The 20,129-nt window shown below is 40.7% G+C and overlaps 1 protein-coding gene across 6 annotated transcripts in view; it reads right to left on the reverse strand.

Annotated features, from left to right (window-relative positions):
• itsn1 (intersectin 1 (SH3 domain protein)) overlaps window positions 1–20,129 on the reverse strand; it is a 237,636-nt gene that overhangs the window by 33,428 nt on the left and 184,079 nt on the right. For 5 of the 6 annotated variants that reach the window (XM_068041136.1, XM_068041137.1, XM_068041133.1 and 2 more), the window contains 6 exons: window positions 19,487–19,653; window positions 18,631–18,676; window positions 15,832–15,953; window positions 14,372–14,492; window positions 11,210–11,401; window positions 9,669–10,955 (listed from right to left, as the gene is read on the reverse strand). In XM_068041136.1, the coding sequence (XP_067897237.1) occupies window positions 10,954–10,955; window positions 11,210–11,401; window positions 14,372–14,492; window positions 15,832–15,953; window positions 18,631–18,676; window positions 19,487–19,653 (650 nt within the window). In that variant the 3' untranslated portion in view covers window positions 9,669–10,953. Of the gene's footprint in view, window positions 1–9,668; window positions 10,956–11,209; window positions 11,402–14,371; window positions 14,493–15,831; window positions 15,954–18,630; window positions 18,677–19,486; window positions 19,654–20,129 lie in introns of those variants that run through there. The other variant, XM_068041138.1, reaches the window with a different exon arrangement.

Below are 20,129 nucleotides of genomic sequence, written 5' to 3' on the forward strand. Positions count from 1 at the left end.
CACTTGTCTTTGTCTCAAGTACAGGAGTAAAGAAGTCTTGCTGAATTGTATAGAGCCTTAGTGAGCCTGCAACTGGAGTTTTGGTCTCCTTACCTAAGGAATGATATACTTGCCATAGAGGGAGTGCAATGAAGGCTCACCAGACTGATCCTTGGGATGGCAGGATTGACACACGAGGTGAGATTGAGACTGAGCCTATATTCTTTAGAATTTAGAAGAATGAGAGGTGATCTCATTGAGGCATAAAAAATTCTTACAGGGCTTGACAGAGCAGATGCAGGAAGGATGTTTCCCTTTACTGGGTGATCTAGAACCAGGGCACACAGTCTCAGAATAAGGGGTCGGCCATTTAGGACTGAGATAAGGAGGAATTTCCTCACTCGGAGGGTGGTGAATCTTTGGAATTCTCTACCCAAAGGGCTGTGGAGGCTCTTTGAGTATATTCAACACAGAGATCGATACATTTCTAGATATTAAAGATATCAAGGGATCTGGGGATTGTGCGGGAAAATGGCTTTGAGGTAGATCAGCCATGATGTAGTTAAACAGCGGAACAGACTCAAGGGGCTGAATGGCCTATTCTTGCTCCTATTTCCTACGTCTTCCATGTAGTATATAAACACCCATGTAGTTCACTAATGCCCTATTGGTAAGGAAATCTACTGTCTTTATGCTGTCTGGCCTATATGTGGCTCCAGCCCCACAGCACTGTAGTTGACGTTTAACTGCCCTCTAAAATGGCCTAGCAAGCCACTATGTTGTATCAAAACCACGACGGAAAAGAATAAAACTGGACAGATCACTTGGCTTCGACCGAGGCATCAGACACAACAAAGACACACCAAGCCCAGTGGACCTTGCAAAGTCCTCCTCACTAACATCTGGGTACTTGTGCCAAAATTGGGAGAGTTGGCCACAGATTAGTCAAGCAACAGCCTGATGTAGTCATGCTCATAAAATCATACTTTTCAGCCAATGCACCAGACTCATCCATCAGCATCCCTGGGCATGTCATCTCACTAGCAGGGAGGGAGCTATTCCATTGGGATGGGGTTCTCTTAAACTGGGCTGGGATCAGAGTCTTGATGAATTGTACAACTTGGGTTGTGGATAGGGCTTTAAACTAAAAGGGGGAAGGAAATGGCAGAGACGATGAAAAAATATTTTGTGTCTATCTTCACAGTAGAAGACACAAAAAACATACCAGAAATTGAGGGTAACCAAGGGGCTAATAAGAGTGAGGAACGTTGGGTAATAATATCAACAGATAAAAAGTGTTGGAAAAACTTAATGGACAAATCCCCAGGACCTGATGGCTTACATCTTAGGGTTCTAAAGAGGTAGCTGTAGAGATAATGTATGCACTGGTTATAATTTTCCAAAATTCCCTAGATTCTAGAATGGTCCCAGTGGATTGGAAGTTGACAAATGTAACACCGCTATTCAAGAAAGGAGGGAGAGAGAAAACATGGAACTACAGGCCAGTTAGCCTGACATCAGTGGTCGGGAAATTGCTGGAGTTGACTATTAAGGAAGTAGTTGTTTGGTGGTATAGAACTTGAGTATTGCATGTCTCCATTTTCAGCAATATTAAGGAAGTCTTAACAATGCACTTAGAAAATCATAGTATGATCAGACAGCCACCATGGTCTTACGAAAGGGAAATAGTGTTTGACAAATGTATTAGTTTTTTTTTGAGGTAACTAGTAGGATAGATAAAGGGAAACCAGCAGATGTAGAATACTTGGATTTCCAAAAGGCATTTGACAAGATGCCACACAAAAGGATGATAGGCAAGATAAGGGTTCATGGATTTGGGGTAATATATTAGCATGGATAGAGGATTGGTTAATAGACAGGATGCAAAGAATAGTGATAAATGGGACTTTTTCAAGTTGGCAGGCTGTAACTAATGGAGTGCCACAAGGATCAGTGCTGGGGCTATTTACAATCTATATTAATGACTTAAACGAAGAGACAGAGAGTAATGTATCTATGTTTGCTGACGATACAAAGTTACAATGGATACTGTCCACTAACCATTTCCAATTACCTACCATAAGGTTCAGTAGTTCTGACCATATTATATTTGACACTGCATTTGATCTATATATAAAGGAAAACATTCCAGATAACAATTATTGCTGAAAACAGACATTTTGCCGAAGCTTTTCGTCTTGCACTCTTCAGGGCAAATCGCAAGAATACCAATGTAAGGGAAAGCAACAAATTTATACTGTATGAGAAGAGAGTGCTGATTGGTTGCCAAGTGGACTCTGATTGGTGGAGGCATTGCCATGGAGAATGCACCAGTTTATGGTGACTGATAGTTAACTGCCAAGCTTTGAAATTTAAACCAGGCAGCTGGACTCTGATTGGTTAAGGCATTGCCCTGAGGAATGAACCAGCGAACGGCTGTTACTTACTTTGTTTAGCTGAAACAGGCACAATGTGCATACATGTTCTTTCTGACTGCAAAGAACAGGGCCCTGTATATTAATATATGTAGCTTCCAGTATGCACAAATGCACCACACTGTGAGCCTGACTGACAATCTTAAATTGGTCGTCAGTGTAATTCTTAGCACACTGTGGATTATTTAGCAAATGTTGTCCAATCGCGGAATCACATCTAATGCTGGACACTGTTTTGAATTTTGCAAGCACAGGCTGGTTGGGTATGGCCGACTTAAAATGACTAAATAACAATTACTTAGGAGAGTTCTACATGCAGAATGGTGCTTGGACTGATATTCAAATACATGGCTCCTTGCTGAACAGAGATTATTGAAGTGCAGCAAATTACAAATACACCTGCTTCAATCCTGACATGGACTGTGCAGAGCGCATCCTACCAAGCATGGTGATTCTTAGTTCAGATTCAGAGCGCTAAAAACAGCAGAGGCACTACAGGAGTATAGAAAGTGTAGGGGGGTGCTTAAAAAAGTAATTAGGAGAGCGAAGAGGGGACATGAAAAAACACTGGTGGGCAAGCTAAAGGAAAATCCCAAAATGTTTTACAAGTATGTTAAGGGCAAGAGGATAACTAGGGAAAGAGTAGGGCCCATTAGGGACCAAAGTGGCAATGTGTGTGTGGAGCCAGAGGACATAGGTGAGGTTTTAAATTATTTTTCATCTGTATTCACTATGGAGAAGGACAATGTAGGTGTACAGATCAGGGAGGGGGATTGTGATATACTCGAACATATTAGCATTGAAGGGAGGAAGTATTAGCTGTTTAAGCGGGCTTGAAAGTGGATAAATCCCCAAGCCCAGATGAGCTGCATCCCAGACTTATGTGAGGCAAGGGAGAAGATAGCAGGGGCTCTGACACAAATTTTCAAATCCTCTCTGGCCACAGGAGAGGTTTCAGACAACTGGAGGACAGCAAATGTGGTACCATTATTTAAGAAGGGTAGAAGGGATAAACTAGGTAATTAAAGGCCGGTGAGTCTAACATCAGTGGTAGGGAAACTATTGGAAAACATTCTGAGGGACAAGATTAATCTTCACTTGGAAAGGCAGGGATTAATCAGGGATAGTCAGCATGGCTTTGTCAGGAGGACAGCGTGTCTAACTAACTTGATTGAATTTTTCGAGGCAGTGACTCGATGTGTAGATGAGGGTAAAGCAGTTGATGTAGTCTACATGGACTACAGTAAGGCTTTTGATAAGGTCCCGCATGGGAGATTGGTTAAGAAGGTAAGAACCCATGGGATCCAAGGCAATTTGGCAAATTGGATCCAAAATTGGCTTAGTGGCAGGAGGCAGAAGGTGATGGTCGAGGGTTATTTTGGCAAGTGGAAGCCTGTGACCTGTGGTGTACCGCAGGGATCGGTGCTGGGACCCTTGCTGTTTGTAGTGTACATTAATGATTTGGATGTGAATATAGCAGGTATGATCAGTAAGTTCGCAGATGACACGAAAACTGGTGGTGTCATAAATAGTGAGGAGGAAAGCCTTAGATTACAGGACGATATAGATGGGCTGATAAGATGGGCGGAGCAGTGGCAAATGGAATTTCATCCTGAGAAGTGTGAGTTGATGCATTTTGGGAGGATATACAATGGAATATACAATGGATGGTAGGACCTTCGGAAGTACAGGGGGTCAGAGGGACCTTGGTGTACTTGTCCATAGATCACTGAAGGCAGCAGCACAGGTAGATAAGGTGGTTAGAGAGGCATATGGGATACTTGCCTTTATCAGCCGAGGCACAGAATATAAGAGCAGGGAGGTTATGATGGAGCTGTATAAAACGCTAGTTAGGCCACAGCTGGAGTACTGTGTACTGTGTACAGTTCTGGGCACCACACTATTGGAAGAATGTGATTGCACTGGAGAGGGTGCAGAGGAGATTCACCAGGATGTTGCCTGGGCTGGAGCGTTTCAACTATGAAGAGAGACTGGAAAGGCTAGGGTTGTTTTCCTTAGAGCAGAGAAGGCTGAGGGGAGACCTGATTGAGATATACAAAATTATGAGGGGTATTGATAGGTTAGATAGGAAGAAACTTTTTTCCTTAGCGGAGGGGGTCAATAACCAGGGGGCACAGATTTAAGGTAAGGGGCAGGAGGTTTAGAGGTGATTTAAGGAAAAGGTTTTCACCCAGAGAGTGGTTGGAATCTGGAACGCACTGCCTGAAGGGGTGGTAGAGGCAGGAACCCTCACAACATTTAAGAAATATTTAGATGAGCACTTGAAATGCCATAGCATACAAGGCTACGGGCCAAGTGCTGGAAAATGGGATTAGAATAGTAAGGTGCTTGATGGCTGGCACAGATAAGATGGGCCAAAGGGCCTGTTTCTGTGCTGTATAACTCTATGACTATGACTCCACCAGTTTCAAGGGCTTCAGGTGATATTTAGTCTAAATGAAGTCGACTTTTCATTGCAACACTACAATGACTCTACCGATGGCTAGAATCGGGTTTAATATATTTAAATTTCCAGTGATGGATATGCATAACCTTAAGATTCTGACTATCAGCTTTTTCAACCATCCTTACCATTTGTTTTCTATACCCTGCCAAAGCGTCTCATATTTGTAACCAAGGAAAGCTTACAACCCTTGGAGAACTGGGTGAGTAACATCATCAGCTTTTCCCAGTATTGAAGGTATCGTTTCATTCGGCAACCTTCTGTTTTGTTCAATCTGCACCAAGCTAAAAAGTTAGTCATTACCTGTCTTTTACATGGGGAATTAACGCGCTCTCCAGAAGAAAACAGGCCACCACTTTAGATCTGCTGCTGCTGCTTGTAGCTACTCCTACCAGGAGATCTCCTGTCATGGTATGTCACACTGGTCTATTTCGCACTATCTTCACACATCATCTGCAACTGCTCTGTGATGTTCATCATCCAACTGCACATGCTTAGGTCGACCCCTCTTTCTGCTGCTCTCCACTTTGCCCTCGAGAAGAGATTGCTGCAGCTTTTTCGCTCTGATCAAATGGCTGAAATATTGACATTCTCTTTTCTGTATGTCACTTTTGCCCTTGCAATTTTAAGCACCTCCTCATTTGTCTTATGGTCTGTATGAGGAATTTTAAGCATACATCTTAGGATCCACATTTCAAAGGCCTCTATTTTCTTCCACGGATCTAAACATATTGTCCAGATTTCTGAGGCATACAGGAAAGTGGATAGAATGTAGCATCTTATGAGTTCTTTCTTTGTTAAAAGCTTGAGTTTTCATGTTGTTAGCACATCCTTCATCTTCACAAAATTACTTCTGGCTATTGCTATCCTTCTTCTGACTTTGACATCCTCTCGCTCCTCTTCTCTTAAGTTTGTCTATTTAGGACAAATGATAGCTATTTGTTCCAGTGTGACATTATCCACTTCAATCTTCTCTCGGGTTTCTTTGAATATATTCCTTCTAACTACGATTATCTTTGTCGTCTTGGTGTTCATACTTAATCCATATTCTAAACTTCCAGATTTTACTTGATCTACAATATTCTGTAGGGCCTTTAGATCAGTGTTATTGCATACGCTCGATGCATGTGGCGCATCAAGCAGACATGGTGAATTGATGCTCTTCCTTTTTAGACCCATACCATCTGGAGTTGTGTTCAAGTTGCAGCGGTGGGTGACTATGGCCATCACTCGCTACACCGCTATTTGTCGTCCGTCCCGATTTGAGCAAGGAAGAATCAACCATATTGCTGTTAGACAGGAGTCACTTATTGGTCAGACCGTGATGATGTTTATCAGAATATAGTTCAGTTGTCAGGTTTTTAATGACCTGGAAGCTGAAGCGCCACTTGCTCAATGAAAGAAGAAAAATAATCTGCCATTTGTTCCCTTCTCTGTTCTTCTCCTCTCTGGGTGCCTCTAATGACAATACATTTAGATCTGTGAGACTGCTCTGTGAAGCACTGTGAAAGCAGAGGTGGCCCGAAGAACAGTGGTCCAACGGCTCAATTTTCTGGGAGAATCCAGTTACCATTCTTGTGTCACTAAAGAATTTGGCTGTGGATAGCTGACAGTTGGCGATTTTCACAGAACAGTTGAGGTGCGTGAGCGATGGACAGTAATGCACGGCTACCAATGAGGGCTAAATAAGAACATAAGAAATAGTAGACCATACAGCCCCTTGAGTCTGCTCTGCCATTCAATACGATCATGGCTAACCCTCAGCCTCAACTCCACATTCTTGACTGCTCCCCATATCCCTTGATACCGAGCAAACATCCGTCTATCTCAACTTTAAATATATTCAATGATGGAGCACCCACACCCTTAGTGGATTTCAAAGATTCACAACCCTTTGAGTGAAAAGAATTTCTCATCTCAGTCCTAAATGAGCCACCCCTTATCCTGAGACTGTGCTCCCGTGTTACAGATTCTCCAGCTAGAGAAAACAACTGCTCAGTGTCTACCCTGTTAAGCCCCTTAAGAATCTTGTAAGTTTTAATGAGGTCACCTCTCATTTTGCTAAAGTCCAGAGGGTTTAGGCCCAATTTTACTCAGCATCTCATCATAGGTAAACCCTCTTATCTCAGGAACCACTCTCGTGGACCTTTACTACATCACCGCCAAGACAAGTATATCCTTCCTTAGATACGGAAACCAAAACTGCACACAGTACTCCAGCTGTGGTCTCACCAAAACCCTGTACAATTGTAGCAAGACTTGCTTATTTTTGTACTCCAATCCCCTTGCAATAATCAGCAACATGTCATTTGCCTCATAATTGCTTGCTGTACCTGCATGTTCACTTGAAATAAACTGGAACACAATGTCAGAAACACTTAAGTTGACAGGTTGTCACCACCCTGAGTGTGTATATAGCAGGCTTGCTTAATGAAGTACTTTGTCCTACTTTTCTCAGACTACATGACGACAATGTGGTGTTTCTATCTTTTGAGGAAGTTACAGATTCTTTGTTCAGCAAATTACCTGGTAGTCCACAAGAAATCTCGCTGGCTCTTTCTGCTAGATACTGCACAGAATGAATCGCTTCACATTGTCTTCAATGAGTTTTGACACCTCCAACGGCAGATGTACTGGACTGTAATTACTGTGCTCTCATTTTGGCACCTCCTTATAGATAGGCATGTTTGCTATTTTCACTTGATAATCCTCACAATTTGACAGAAGGCATTGAAGTAGACAAACTAGAACCATTCTTTAAATTTTCAAGCATTCAAGCGAGTAGAACCAGGAGCTTATTCAGAATCAAGGTTTTGAAGTAGATGTGCTTGATTCAACTGACTGGGCTGCTATACTTTTCGCTTTTGGTACTTCCAATAATTTCTATGCAAATGGTGTTAGGAAATCTATTTTATCCAGAGATAAAATGTGTCCTTGTGTCCTTTTCCTCAAGGAAAAAGAGGCCAAAAGTAGTGCTGGCTGTACTCAAGCCAGATCTGGCAATGGATGGCTAAGGCACATAATGCTAAAGACTTGAGCAGTGATACAGCTGCATCAGGGGAACGACAGGGAAATGGTCAAAACTTTATTGGGGACAAAGCCAAAGTAGAAGTGAGGAAGTGATTGAACAAATCAACAGCTACAGAGAAATATTGTAAAAACTGGAGGGTGTAGCAGCCATGAATCCACACAGAAGAGTTTACATGAAGGAAGAGAAGTTTCTCAGTGTAGAGATCAACAGTAGAATGCAGAAAATATATTTTGGGATGTGATTCATGGAAGGGCCAGTAGACAGTCAGGATTTTAAATCTTCGCTGTAATTTTTAGACCTAAATTGATGATTCCAGTCTATGTAATTTCAATTCTCTCAACTACTTATGGACAAAATTATTAGATCCCATATTCAACACAAGATGTCCAATCTTGCTGAATATTTTCATAGTGCACCCTCTTAACTTTTACTCATGCCTTATTGCAGAATGTCTAGCGACTACTTGATTTTTATAGCACATTTAACTATGAAAATGATGCAATAAACTTTTTGTTATTTTACTTGGAGTAATTTATATACCGAGGGAAATTAATTTCAAGTCAGTATCCTCAAAGTATTTTACAGAAACAATTACACTGTCTTTTGGTCTTTGGTTTTAAATCTGTCCCCAGTGAAGTTTTCTGTTCTCAAATAACCAAAATGCAGTTTTAAACTAAAAAGAGAAATGAAAACGAGGTTCTGAAACAGAAAATGACATGCTGCTCCAATAACACCCATAATAAAATGCCCAAGCACAATGTCAATGGATTGCATTCATTTCAATGTCAGGCTGCAGGAACTAAAAGGAGGTCTTTAGGCTAGGTATATAATCCTTTAAGATTAGGGCTTTTGGGCACAGCATGCAAGAAATGTGCTTTACACCGAAAATAAGTCTACTCTTCCCCTCTTGCACACATGTGTGTGCATTTGGATAACAAGGTTATCCCAAGCCACCTTTGCACAATTTCCACTGGTTGGTTATAGTGTGTCATCACCATTGGGAAGCTTCACTCCATCTCAAGTTACAAGATGTACATACAGGATGGGTTTAAGCCACATTCTCTTGGCAACAACTTTAATTTTAGCCAGTCCATCAGGTGAAAGCTGGTAGTTCCTCATAAAGACAGTAGGCAAACCATCTTCTGTGCCTCAACTGCACTTTTTAGCAGATAATTACAGAACAGCAGTGGTACAGTTGTACGAATATGTGGGACTTGGGTTTGAGGAGGGTGAAGCAGAGGGTAAGGAAAATGTTAAACAGTATGAAGCTTGCATTTGGAAAAAAAAACAAGTTGAGTTTCCATAATTTCAGACCTCAACTTTAATCTTGATTTAACAATGAGTATGAAATGTGATTTGTTTAATATTTTACTCTGAAACGTAGATAGGACAATTACAATTTTAGAAACTAATTAAAAAGATAGTCGTACTCCAAAATATGCATGTAAATAAGGAGCAATTGCAACACTTAGCATGTGGAGATTGGGAGAGGCATGCCTTTTTGAAAAAAAAAAAATCAATATTCAATTTGCTTTACAGCCCAGAATATTTTTTTCTGTGTAAAAAGAACATACCTCTGAGTTGAAAAGTAAAAGCAAAATATTTACTTTTAGATGAAAATTTAACTTGCACAGGTTTTCATAGTACTAAAAGGATGAGTGAAGTCATGAAAATGATTGATGGTTCAAGAACTATACAGTACCAACATTCTTTATGGTAAAGAAACAGACACACATTACAGTCAATTTTAAAATGGAGCTTTTAATTTTTTACCTGTACATGTAGTTCAAGGATGCATGTGACAACCAGCTCTTAACACTGGTTATACCATATATATTTATATATACTTTATATTTAAAACAATGAAATACTGCCACAAACAAATGAAACCAAATCTGAGCCTCAGTTGTTTTGTGCACTACCCAAATGCCTCATGAGAAGCAAACACTACTTATACTGCTTTTATTAGGAAACAGTGATGTCGCAGAGGATAAAAAAAACCTGAATATTACTATTTTAACTGAACATAAGCATTCTAGCATGAATTTTACCTCATACTTACAGCACCTGATGGTGACATGTAAACGAGCCACAGAATTTAATCGAATTTTTTGTCTCATTTCTAAGTAAAAGCTCCATTGTTTGTTAATTTGTATAAATACAATGCACTAAAAGATTACAATTTGTAAACACTGTAGTTAATTGTAGGATAGTGTTTCTATACATTCTTTCTTGTCAAGAATTGTTTGTTCAAATGACCATATTTCCACAGTAATGAAAATGCAGAAGCGAACTTAAGTGAAAGGGCTACGAAACAAAATACATGTGGTTTTGTGGCACAAGATGTTTAATGCCATTTCTTCTAAATCGTAGTACAATCAGTGTGACATTTTATTTGTAATTGGCTGATCAAAGCAATAATATTCTGAGGAAAATTCAATGAGAATTATCACAAAAACACTTTGAATTAAGCGCATCAATAACCCCTTCAAAAAGCACCTCTACTTTTCATCGAATGGCTATGACTCGCATCAATTTTAATACTGGACATAGTGACATGTTTGTTCAATATAAATGGACGCTGAATTAAAAATGCTTTTGAAGGAGGACATACTGAAGAGTTAATACCACATGCAGCATTCCTTGATAGTGGGTCGTTTTGCAAGACAAAAGCATGCAGGCATTTAAAATTAATATTTAAAAAAGGAAACATTGGTTTGTCTTAACTTTAAAGGGTTGATTTAAAAACTAGTGTTTTCCACAGGTGCAAAAATAAACTGGGGGCAGCAAAAGCCACAAAAGGACCCACTATCCTTTTAATTTTTCTTTAATAGACTTAAACTAAAAATATCTAGGACTATGCACAACTAAAGTAAAATGAGGTAAAACTGCTCTGCAGTGTTCTTCTAGTCAGTAGCCAGTTGATGATCATGCAGAAGTCACATGATCAAGGCTGCATCTCCCATCATCCCTCTGGCAGTGATATGGGATAGTGGGTCTCTTTGAGGACTTTCAAGCCTGAGTGGGGGATGGGCAACATATGATCCTAGAAAAGGAGGAAAACACAACACATAAGCAAACAAAACATGTGCAAATTCAAGCTAGGAAATGAGTCGGGCATGTACAGCGTGATGCAAATGATAAAAACGTGCATGCTATAAAAAGGGATGGGAACTGAAAAAAACTGCTTTACAGAAGGTCTTCAAAGAGACTTAAATGCAGCAGCATAGCAGAATCATAGCAATGCTGCATGTTGTCATACTGACTAGACAATAAACAAACTTTTTATAAGCCACTTACATTGCTGGCTTGGGTCCATATCTGTTGTTAGCTTCACGTAGTTAGATGGGAAGAGACCCATGACTCCATTGAGCTCCCCTTTCCACCAATCTGGATCATCCTTATTAAGAACACCGATGATCTGTCCTTTGGCAAACGCAAGTTCATCATCATTCTGTGCAATGTAGTCATACATACCAATAACCTGGAACACTGTCAAAATAGAACCAGAAATTGGTATCATAGTAGAACTTGCATAATTCCAACATAAAGTCGCTGAAGATAGGGGCTTGGCACAGAGAATTAAGTTTACTTCTAGGTTTAGTGGCAAGGCAACCTGAGTGTAGCAAGCAATTGAGTTTTTTTTGGAGTGCCTAGATGGACTGCAGTGTTTTCTGGTCCTATGCTTTTCTATTCTCCTCACTGAAGAGCTGGAATTTAGGTTACTAAGCTTGCACCTGCTTGTGACCTCAAACTGAATTTTGATAATTAAGCAACGTTGCTTTACCTAACCTAGCCTGATTGAAAGTTGCAATTCAAACTAAGACATCACTTACAGAGGCCAACCAAGTTCTGAAAGAAAACTTAAATTTAACAAGCCAGTTAGTTGTCTGATACATGGTACGTCCTTTTCCAACCAGTTGCATTATCAATACCAAGTATTAATTCCTGCGCATTTGTACAGTTCAACGGATCACTGCATGAATTATAAATGTATACTAGGTGCCAGTTTAGGGATAAATAATTTATTCCTGGCAAAAATAATTCTAAAATGTTTCACCTCTCCTGCAGTTCCAAAACCCACATGATTTCTTTGGCTGGAAATCAGATGGTTGAACTCCACCGTTGATACCTTTATACTGACTCCAGGAGGTAACTTTCTGTTTGACTTCCCAGAAACCCACTTTAGTTATGGGAAAATTATCTCTACTGTAGAGCTTTTCCTTCATCACGAGAATAAAGTGGAAGCTCACAAAGCTTGCACTCTCAGGGACACACTTGTACAAACAGACTGGGTAGAGATAGCTCTTCTAATTGAAAGTCTACAGTTGCAGCAGAAAAAAAGCCTTAAAGAACTGACAATTCTCAATCTGAACAAAAGGAAAGTCTCCTCCTCAGACTTGGGCTTTGGGCCAAAATGGCAAATGTCTCAAGTAACATTTCTGAACCCAGACAACGAGCATTTTTGCAATGGAAAATAATTTATTGCAAACAGGCATAAGAGGGGGGAGTGAGGTGCACTGCTGATGACATCCCTTTCCCTTTGCATGTTTATTTTACATGCCTACAGACTTCTGTGGAATAAATGAGATATTACATAAAACAGGCAGCTAAAGGCCAAAGGATGGAACAACTTACACAACAAACTAGGAATGGATCACTAAACTTCTTAGCAGAGTATGAAGTGACTCAAGACCAGAGCAAGTATTACAGAATTCTAGTAAATGGACTAGAAGGACCCTAACAAAACTTAAATTAAAAACTAATCGGTATCAAAGGGCTATCATGGTATAATTCGCCAAACACCATTACTAATAACTGTTTCACCTTCAAAGTGTAATCAGCTGCTTTCAGCCAACCTCAGTAATTTTTGCATGGATGAAATTTGCTTGCACCTTTACTGAATAGCATATCATAAAAATCGAATCAATGTGGATCTGAACAGTTTCTTCACTGTCTCCCTGCAACCCCAAGGCAGTGACTTCCGCTTGGCTGCATTCACACTACCATTCTTAACATATGAGCTGACAGGCTATTTGACGATTGAAGGAAGTTGCAATCCAAGTTGATTGCCTCCTCAGAATTACACCCAGCAGCAGGAGACAAGAGGTGACGGCTCTGGCTTACTTTCCCCTTTCTTTCCAGAAAAATTCAGGTCAAATGAATCCATTCTCAGCCATACTAGCTAAGGTCAGAAAACCCTGCACAGACCAGACATTGAACCTGGGATCTTAAAGTGTCCAGCACATTACAACATCACGTAATGCATTCACCCAAAGAAGCAGCCTTCTTTCTAATCAATGAAAAATATAGTTCCTCAACGATCAGAAAGTGAAGCTACTCCAAACATATCTCCATTTATAGAGGTTAACTATAAGTATTTGTAAGGTGTCATATGAACCTGTCCTGTGGATTGCAAAGTATTTTCTGGCTTGTAGCTTCTGGCATTATAGGTACCAGTCATAACTCTTCAGCTAACTTCTTGAAATCTTCCCTGTGCTGAAATTCACAGAAAGCTTCAGTATTCTAGGCATAAACTTAAATTTCCCTGCAGATAAAGCTGACGTGTGGGTGGGCTTAACAGGTGGAAGCATACCTCAAGAAGCATACCAACACACCTGCCAGGTTGACTGGAACTGAGTCACTAGTACAGCCACTATTTTTTATTTTTTTTTAAGTCCACTGTGTCCTCGGATAACTCATTTACATGTATAGTGTCCACTTACACATGCCTGCCACCTGTAATCAGCTAAATACTGTCAACCATCATAGGAGTCAATTACAAAGACGATGCTTAAACCTGTATTCAGCACACCAGCTATTTTGGATTGTTCAAGCTGGAGTAACAGCCCCGCCACCTCCAGTCTTCCAGGACCTCTAGAATTCCTGCAAGCCCTTCTTGTGAGGACCCCAGCCCTGATGCTGGATTCAGGAGGCCAGCTCCAGGCCACTGCCCCTCCAATAATGGATCAGTCTGCCAATAAAAACTGTCAGGCTACCACATGAATAATGCCCAATTAAGCTAGAACCATAAGGTTTCCAGTGCTTGTGAATGATAATCCAAGTAAAAATCGGGGGGAAAAAACTGGGAAACAAAGTGAAAAGCTAGGTCGACAAATATATTAGGATGAGGAAGTTGGATTGGGAAGTGTGAAAGCTGGGAGCCAGCATACCTCTAGATCCTAAGCTAAAGAAACACCTGGATGAAGTGTTTTCATGCACCAAGTGGGTGATTTAGAGGCCATTTGTAAGGATATAGGAACCAATTACCTGCCTCAGATTACCTTTTGTAAATAGTGCTGGATAACTGGGCACCTTAAAGAGACCAAAAGATACCACATTATAGGGAAAGAGAGAGAAAATGTAGAGACTAAAGCAGCTAGGAATGCCACCCAATAAATATCATTCTAGGTCACTATTGATAAAAAAAAAACATTTGTATAATTAGCAAGACAAACTTACAGACATTTGTTGTTACTGGGAGTTTTGCAACATCAGTTGGAGTACTTTTACTTGTTCCAGGGCTCAGAAGTTTCACATAATTGGCAGGAAACCATCCTATTTGTCGTTTCTTCCCTCGAGCCTGTGACAACAGCAAACAAAAAGTAGTGAATTCAGCAGTACAAAAAAAATCCCCAAATAAAATACTGGTGGATAATTAGAAGTGAAGCCATAAACCAAACCACGGGAAAAAAAGTAATCAGTAGATTTTTAATCTGAGCTGGATTCGATCCTAGAAGTTAAAAAGTAATGCCCTATGCCACCGTGTACTCAAGGACCTTCCATGTTTGTTATTTTTCTGTAAGTGGAAATCCAATATGTTCTACTGGCACATCCACTTAACTAAATTTCTAGATTCCCCTTTTTAAATGATGCTTATGCATTTTTCACCATGAAGCCAACACATACAGGAATGCCCACGTCGCCCTCCATAGTTCAGAGCTTCAGTTCTAGCCATGGTAGAGACTTCAACTCAAGCTCCTATTACAATAGCATACTAGAAGTGCTCTGTACAGCATTAAGGGGAAAGAGAACAATTGGAGCCTTTAACACAACAATTCATAAACTGGTGTGCAAGTTACATCGGGCAATTATAATAGGAACTAGTCAGGATGGGCCAAATGGTCATCTGTGCCATAATGACTCTATGGGTGGTATTTTATGCTCTCCCGTGGCTAAGGCATTTAATTGGGTCAGCTGATGACAGGTGGGGACCCCTCCCAAGCAGCGGGAGGGCCTGTCGCCACACGAGGAGCACGGAATGCAAACCAGTGCAGGGTTGCTTGCGGTCTCCAAGGTGGGTCCCTCATTCAAAGGCATTCTGTGCCTGATCAAGGGACCCAGCATCGGAAAGGGGGCGGGGTGGGCGCTGAGAGCCACCTCCCTGCCTTGCTGCTGACCTCCCTACACCCCCCTGCCCCCCATCCTGCGAAAACCCTACCGCCATCACTTACCTCTGACTTGGGTCGCTCCGCGATCCTGGGCCTCACATGGGTGTCATTCCAGCTGGTGGCGGTGTTAAGCAAAAGAACTGCAGGCCTCTGATTAGCCAGCAGCTCTTGGGGCGGGGGGGGGGGGGGGGGGGGGGGGGGGGGGGCAGGACTTCCCATCCCTGGGGACCAGATCCCGCCAATGGCCTGTGCCTGATTACTTCACAGTACGGCAGGCCTTCCCCAAAGGAGGCAACGTGGGTCTCTTGCTGGCTCTCCAGCTGGTGGCCAAGACCCTCATTGCCTCCATCAAATTCCCCATGACACTACATCCAAGCACAATCGCAATTTGAATAATACTAGATTCATGATTAGCAATAGTTGCAACAAATGCAAGTTCTTCCCCAGGTAAATGCATTTTATATCATGTTGGCCTTAAATCAGTTAAGCCAGTGAAGCAAAATTAACAGCAGTATGAATACAACTACCTACCTGAAGCTCTCCTTCCCACCATCCACCAGCATTTCTCTTGCGAATGAGAATGAGCTGACCAGGTGCTAGGGTAAGTTGCTCGGCACCGGTTGCTGTATAAGGAGCTATCACTTGAGCAATTTCTGTAAAAGGTGGATAACATTGAGACATTAATTACTTGAGGTGCATCGAATCAATTCTTCTGGGAAAAGCTTTGCAGTGAGTTCTTCCCTCAAGAAAAGTGTTTTAAGAAATGGGAGAGTCGTTCATCATTTCTGCTATAAATGAAATATGTTCCATGTGATGAGTTTTCACATCAACACACACACAGGAGTTACAGCTCCAGAAATTTGGACTTCAATCCTAGTTTTTGTGGAGACTTCAATTCTTACTGTTTTTATAATGCTGTGCCTTCACCTTAGCGCTGGTGACTCCCTATACATAGGTCTTAGACAGCCAGTATGCTTGCCAGATTCACTGAGGTCAGCAGCTGGGAAGACTCCCAGCAAAAAAAAAAAGTGTCTTTTTCCAGGGTTTGATCTTAGCATATCCAACATACTTTGGTGTTACTGCCAACTGCCTGAGATCAGCTCATTAGGAATTGACTGCACCAATAGAAAAGTAGCTCAAGTGCACTCCTTACAGACTCCATCCTCTTCTCACCCCCAGCCCCCTACCCCCAAGTCTCCTGAGGCAACGTTGTGCTTCTAATCCCTAAAATTCATCAAGCAAGACTTAAGAAAAAAAGAGAAATGTTTAGTTTAGTTTAGAGATACAGCACTGAAACAGGCCCTTCGGCCCACCGAGTCTGTGCCAACCATCAACCACCCATTTATACTAATCCTACACTAATCCCATATTCCTACCACATCCCCACCTGTCCCTATATTTCCCTACCACCTACCTATACTAGGGGCAATTTATAATGGCCAATTTACCTATCAACCTGCAAGTCTTTGGCATGAAAATGAAAGAAAAAAAGTGGTAGAGTAGAAGGATAAAAATGGAAGTATTTTTTTCTTATAACTAGGTCTGTCAATCAACAGGGAGAGCGCATTCCATGGTATCAGAGACATGACAAAGCTGGATTGGTCATAGGGCTGGGTATGCCTATATCTCATCAGGACAGAGGATTCTGTCATATCGCAAAGGAGACAAGTACACTTGCATTGACAGTCAAGTCTATGAGGTAGCAGGTGGGCAGGGATACACATGGAAGAGCAAAAACAAACTCTTCAGGTGTAAGTATCAAACACTTTTTGGGATCATTGGAATTACCAGATTTAAAAAAAGACAAATGTCCATCTAGTTTGCCTTTTGCCATCTGGTAGTCTCACACCACAATAATGGAGTTGTCAACTAATCATGATAAATCAATCTCTATCAATTATTCTGCAACAGATACAGGCATGAGGCAAAGCATCCTCCAGTGATGGAAAGCTTTGGAAACCATAGGTCCAGATTCATTTGTTCCTCCTAAGCATGTTACACTTACCATATGTCATATCTCAAATTACTCACATACTGCATCCCAAAATATTTTCTGAAAGAAAGCCGTCTAATTTGCACTGGAATGAATCAATGCCATCTACTTCCACCATCACCATAGGGGCTTGTTCCCAGATTTACTTTTCACTCACAAAAGACATTTGCGCAGATTAGTTCTTGATTTACGCACCCCCCATAACAAGCCCCAGTTCTGACCTCTCGTTCTACCGTTCTGTCTAAGGTGAAACAGCTTGTTATGGTCTACACTACCTAGTCCCTGTAGAATCTTAAAAACAAATTATTTATTTACCATGTTCAGCAACCATGTAGGTAGTAATGTGGAGCTGTGCTATAACTCACCTCTGCAGTACTCTCTAGTTTCCTTTACAGATCAAATGTTACCCATGTCCCCTTTGGTAAAGACTGGGGTAAAATACATATTTAGGACTTTGCAGCCTGTTGTCATCAGTTATCATGCCCTCACCCAGTCCCAGTCAGTGGCCCCATTCCACCCCTCATTTTCCTTTTTCTCAATAACTAAAAAAGTATTACTTCGCACTTCTTGTCACATTCAATTCAAATTTTTGTTTTGCTATTTTAGTGCCCTTTTTGTACTGAATCCATCTCAATTCTATGCCATTTTCCTTCATGTCTTTAAATGCATTTTTTGCTTTCATTACAAATTGCTTGTTACTGCAGTTGAATCAACAGGAATGTCTTTAAGCTTGGTACCTTTGCCCATTGCATTCAAAAATCACCTTCTTGAACTAAAGATGAGACACCTGTCTCATTACTGCTTGTGGGGCCCATGTGCAGATTAGACTTCAGTTGGTAGCATTCCCATCTCAGTCAGAAGATTGAAAGTTCAACACTCCACTCTAGAACTTCAACATAATTTAGTCTGATATTTGTGCGGTACTGAGAGCAAACTGTATCGTCAGAGGCAACATTCATCAGATGAGCTGTTAAACCAAGGCCCTGTTTGCCTGTTCACATGACACGACCTAAAGAGGAACCAGTACTTCTCTCAGTATCCTGGCCCATATTTCTCATTCAAAAAAACAGAACCAAGATTAATTGGTCATTCATCTCATTTGCTGTATATGTAATGTCACTGTGCGCAAATTGACAGTTTTGTTAACCTACTCAACAGTGACTATATTTAATCAGTAAATCTTTGGGTGCAAAGCACTTAGACATCCTGTGGACATGAAAGGCACTATAGATGTTCTGGTCATCCAAGGGGTCAAATTTGTGATGTTTTCTTCAGAGAAAACTCCTGAAAACTTTAAAAATTGAATGGATACATAAACAGACATATCAAAGACTTACCAGGCTTCCTTCCAAGGCTTCCACTCTTCTCTGTTTGTCCAGGTCCCTGTAATAAAGACAGTTTTTAAGTAATCACAAGAAGGGACTGATTAAATACATAGGACTTCTAAACTATAAGTAGAAGCATTTATTAATTTCATTCCACTAGCAAAGATGACAGCATAACTAAATAATCAAGTGAGACATAGCACTTTGCTTCATGAGTGTAGTATTTCCTAACAATTTTATTTCATTGTCCGTTTCATCTCAAAATATTTAATGTGCATTCAATTTTCACATTTTTCTATTGGATTTTGACTGCTGATGACGGAGTGAATAAAACTTATTCAAATGAGTGCATGAGAGAAAACATGAATGAGAACAAAAAGAAGTTCCCACTTGCATTGCAACAGCCTGGAATATAATCCAAGGTAGCAAAGACAGAAAAGTTCAAGGTCAAAGCCCTGACAAGTGACTTCTTTGAAATGAGCCCAGGTAGCTGATTCCAATGTATGAAAATTGGGCGGAGTGTAAAATTCCTGCAGTCAATAGTCCAGTTTTGCACTTATGCTAAAATTAAACAAAAGGGATTTCATATCTTTAACATTTTATCAAAAAGTCTTCCGACATGAAAATAGCTTCCTATGCGTACACCATGTGATTTGATGAGCAATGATATTGCACCACCTAACAAGCAGGAACACAAGGCTTTAATAACTTAACGATACAAGGGAATATAATAACTGCCACTACAAATTTTTTTCAGTTTACGGAGAACAAAAATAATACTCAAACTTTCAGAACACTACAATTAACATGAGGAGTTTTGTGGGGAGAAGGGCAGGGAATGGAAGAGAAAATGACATAGATAATTCACCTCAGAGTCCTTCGGTCTGACATAGTTGGATGGGAAGACGCCCACTTTTTCTCCAACAACGCCTGTCCACCAATCACCATCTTTCTTTGTCACGAGAATCACATCTCCTTGCTGGTAAGTTAAATCCCCTGGTTCATTACTTTCATACGTGTACATGGCAACAAATTCTACAAAAGAAAGATGGAAAGCTGTTTGAATAATTTCAGAAAAAATACAAGCACAGCACATTTGTTTGCATTTAAAAGAGCTTTGTAGGGGAGGCAAAAACAAACATGTTCAAAACGCAGCTTGTGCTACAATGGGAGAGTTTAAGAAATAAGGGCTAAATCTTTCCTTGCCAATAGTATTTTTTCCTGTCATGTAGGAATGGCTGTCCCAATTACCAATAATTCTCAAAAATTAAAAGCTCTTTTAAAAGAACTGTGCAATTGAGGCATTTACCATTTTTCTAGGATGCTAGCCGCTAGCTTTCCACCTACTGCAGCCGACAAAATTGAGCTGAATCTAGCTTATGCGTCTTTGGCATCAAGAGCTGAGAAGTGTTAAACCCATGACATTTAATTGGTGTGAACTCACTATATATTCATGACTAACAGAACTGAATTCATCATGCTTACTTAAAAAAAAAGGTATTTAACTTGAA

This window comes from Heterodontus francisci, chromosome 10, assembly GCF_036365525.1.
Source record: "Heterodontus francisci isolate sHetFra1 chromosome 10, sHetFra1.hap1, whole genome shotgun sequence".
Lineage (NCBI taxonomy): Eukaryota > Metazoa > Chordata > Chondrichthyes > Heterodontiformes > Heterodontidae > Heterodontus > Heterodontus francisci.